Genomic DNA, 3141 nt, shown 5'->3' on the forward strand with positions numbered 1-3141 from the left:
TTGGTTGTCCCGCACGGCATTGACAATCTAGTCTAGCGTGCGGAGGGGACCTCATTGGCAGACAACAACCGCACTGACATCGGTTGCTTAGCCTTACGTTGCCCTTCCATGGAACATCAGGAAGGCGTTGCGTAACAGTTGGTATTAGAGCCTAGGCTCGACATCAGACGAGGGAACACATTTTCCATCATCACCATTTCTGACCATGGTGAATCATGGGGAGCGCCTAGCATCCCTAGAAGAGACAGTTGACCGATTACGACCCATCGTGGATATAGTGCCTGATCAAAACAACAACCTAGTGCAAAGGCTAGATGACCTGGACCGCCAAATGCGGCAGGCGGAAAATGATGTTGCAAACATCAGTCGTGACTCTGAGGATGACCGACAAATGGCAGCCATCGAAACTACCAATATTCATGGCAAATTTGAGGACCTCCAAAAGGAGCGTGCCAATGATTTAGCCCAGCGGGAACAAGAGGCAGATAGACTAATTGCCATGTAGTAAACCAAACTGCCATGCAGTAAACCATAGACGACTTGACATGCCAGCTCAATGTTGTTAATGCTGCCCTACAGAGCCTAATATGAGGAGGTGACAACTACATCAGAGGTGCAGCAAACCTCACCCCCATTCCACAAAAACTTAAGATACCGGCGCCAAAGCCATATGACGGATCCCGGAATGCTAAAGAAGTGGAAAACTTCATCTTCGACATCGAACAATACTTTGATGCCATGGGCCATTTGGAAGAATCCAAAAAAGTAGCAACTGCTGCCATGTATCTTCAGGGCGATGCCAAACTTTGGTGGCGGGTCAAATACGAAGCCATCAAGGCCGGTAAAGATACTCTCCAGACATGGGATGAATTAAAGGCAGCCATTCGCCTGCAGTTCTTCCCCAAAAATGTGGAATACAATGCAAGGAGAAAGCTACGGGAGCTCCGCCACACCAGGTCAGTGCGGGAGTACGTGCGTGAATTCTCCGCACTCATGCTAAACATATGCGACATGGGGGACAAACACAAGCTCTTCGCATTAATAGAAGGTTTGAAACCTCATGCCCGTATGGAACTATAGAGACAACGGGTAGACACCCTGCCCAAGGCCATTCAAGCTGCAAAATGCCTTGGCGATTATCACTTGGGAACTAAGAATGACAGGACCCAGCCGCCTGTCCGAGGGGGATTCAACAAGAACCATCCTAGCAATTGTGGCCCAAGGAAAAGTGGGGGAGATCGAAGTGCATCAAAAACTAAGACTTCTCCATCCAACAGCAATAGTGCTGCATCCATCAACAACAATTAGGAGAGAAAGCCTCCTTCAGAATGTCATCATTGTGGCGGGGCACATTGGAAAAATGAATGCCCAAACATCAAGATCAATGCTCATCAAACTGTTGAGGATGAGTCAGAAGCATCAGACACATCAGAATCAAACCAGGTAGGCGCCTTCAATGTAATTGTTGGCTCTATCCCACATGCCTTAGCGGGGGCCAATGCATGTCCTCCTAAGAAAATCTCAGGCCCAATCACCAAGAAAGGGAAGGAAAAGATAGACGAGGGGCCTCCTAAGAAAGCAAGGACCCTAATGTTCGTCGAATTGAAAGTGAACGGCAAGTCCATTCACGCATTGATAGACACGGGTGCTACCCACAACTACTTGACTTCAACTCAGGTAGAGTGCCTGGGTCTAGTTGTGCAAAAGAGCAAAGGCCGCATCAAGGCCATCAAATCGCCACCCCAGACATTGGGTGGAACGGCTACAAATGTCCTAGTGAATCTTGGCCCATACAAATGAAGCATCGACCTACGCATAGTAATCATAGATGACTTAGACATCATAGTGGGTTTGGAGTTCATGAGGCAAACCAACACCATACTGGTACTATATGCCAACATGCTCCTGATGTTGGGAGAAAATGGGGCCAAGACCTGCACCATACCATGTATTCTCACAAAGACGGCCGCTGGAAACATCTCAGCCAAGCAGTTGGAGAAGGTAGTCAACAGACATGAACCCCTGGTTCCGGCTACCCTTCGCAGCAGCAATCAGCCATCATGTCATCGACCTTAAAAGATTGGTGACGCTCCTCAGCATGTGAAGACTTGTCAGCCATGCCACAAGGACAAGTCGGATCACTCATCATAGACAGGGCCCTTGCAGCCATTACATGTCCCACAGAGACCATTGGAAAGTGTTTCCCTCAGATTCATCACGGGATTTCCCCAAGTCGGTAATCTTGCATCCATCTTGGTTGTCATAGATCAGTTTTCAAACTATGGAACCTTAGCGGCCCCGCAAAATATCTCAGCATAAGATACAACTCGACTCTTCTTCTCGCACATTCTCAAACATTGGGGCCTACCTAAAGTCATTGTTAGTAGGCCCGACTCACGCTTTACTAGAAACTTTTGGACCCATCTATTCAGGTGCTTTGGGTCAACATTGAGTCACAACTCAGACATCCATCCGCCATCGGATGGCCAGACAGACCGGTTCGATGACATGCTGGAGGAATATCTCCACAACTTTGCAACCGGATCACAGAAGTATTGGGTGAAGCTCTTGGATGCTGCTCAATTGTGTTTCAATTCTCAAAATAGCCATCATACAAACAAAAGCCCATTTGAAATTGTTAACGGACATCAACCGCTTCTCCTACAAACGGTGAATGCATCAACCATGCCGAAATCTCCTCGAGCTGCCAACTTCTCGAGAAAATGGGAGCGCAACATGGGGATAGTGCGGAGCTATCTCGTCAAAGCCCAAGAGCGGGCAAAAAGGTTCACTGAACAAAATCTTTTCTTTGCCCAATATCAAGCAGGGGACAAAGTAATGCTATGCATCCCAAAGTAATACTTGTTTGCAAAGAGGACCCATGACCCTCGCCTACAAAAAAAAATAAAATCAGGCCCCTGCCCATTGAAAAACGCATTGGGAAGTCCACATACCAGGTGAAAACTCCATCCTGGTGGAAGATCCATCCAATCTTCCATATCAGCCGCATGAAATCATTGCATCGCTACAACATCAAGCTCAAAGAATAGAGGGGCGCAGACCTCCTTGCAAACAACCACCATAATCATCATCATCATCATAAGGCTTCGAGGATGGCGCCAACTCATGTGGGGCAGAATG

General features: G+C 47.7%; 1 protein-coding gene across 1 annotated transcript; it reads left to right on the forward strand.

Moving 5' to 3' along the window:
* The first annotated feature begins 331 nt into the window (after nt 1-331).
* LOC138886076 (uncharacterized) lies at nt 332-1080 on the forward strand. Its single transcript, XM_070167105.1, has 2 exons — nt 332-501; nt 612-1080. Exons 1-2 carry the CDS (start codon nt 332-334, stop codon nt 1078-1080), a joined length of 639 nt encoding a protein of 212 aa, XP_070023206.1.
* Nucleotides 1081-3141: the final 2061 nt, after the last annotated feature.

Source organism: Nicotiana sylvestris, chromosome 2, assembly GCF_000393655.2.
Source record: "Nicotiana sylvestris chromosome 2, ASM39365v2, whole genome shotgun sequence".
NCBI classification, from domain to species: Eukaryota; Viridiplantae; Streptophyta; class Magnoliopsida; order Solanales; family Solanaceae; genus Nicotiana; species Nicotiana sylvestris.

Bases quoted from the DNA above. Each gene is read 5' to 3' on its own strand.
- LOC138886076 (XM_070167105.1), top strand. From the start codon at position 332: ATGCGGCAGGCGGAAAATGATGTTGCAAACATCAGTCGTGACTCTGAG. The intron at 502-611 runs GTAGTAAACCAA...CAACTACATCAG, and splicing joins GCAGATAGACTAATTGCCAT to AGGTGCAGCAAACCTCACCC.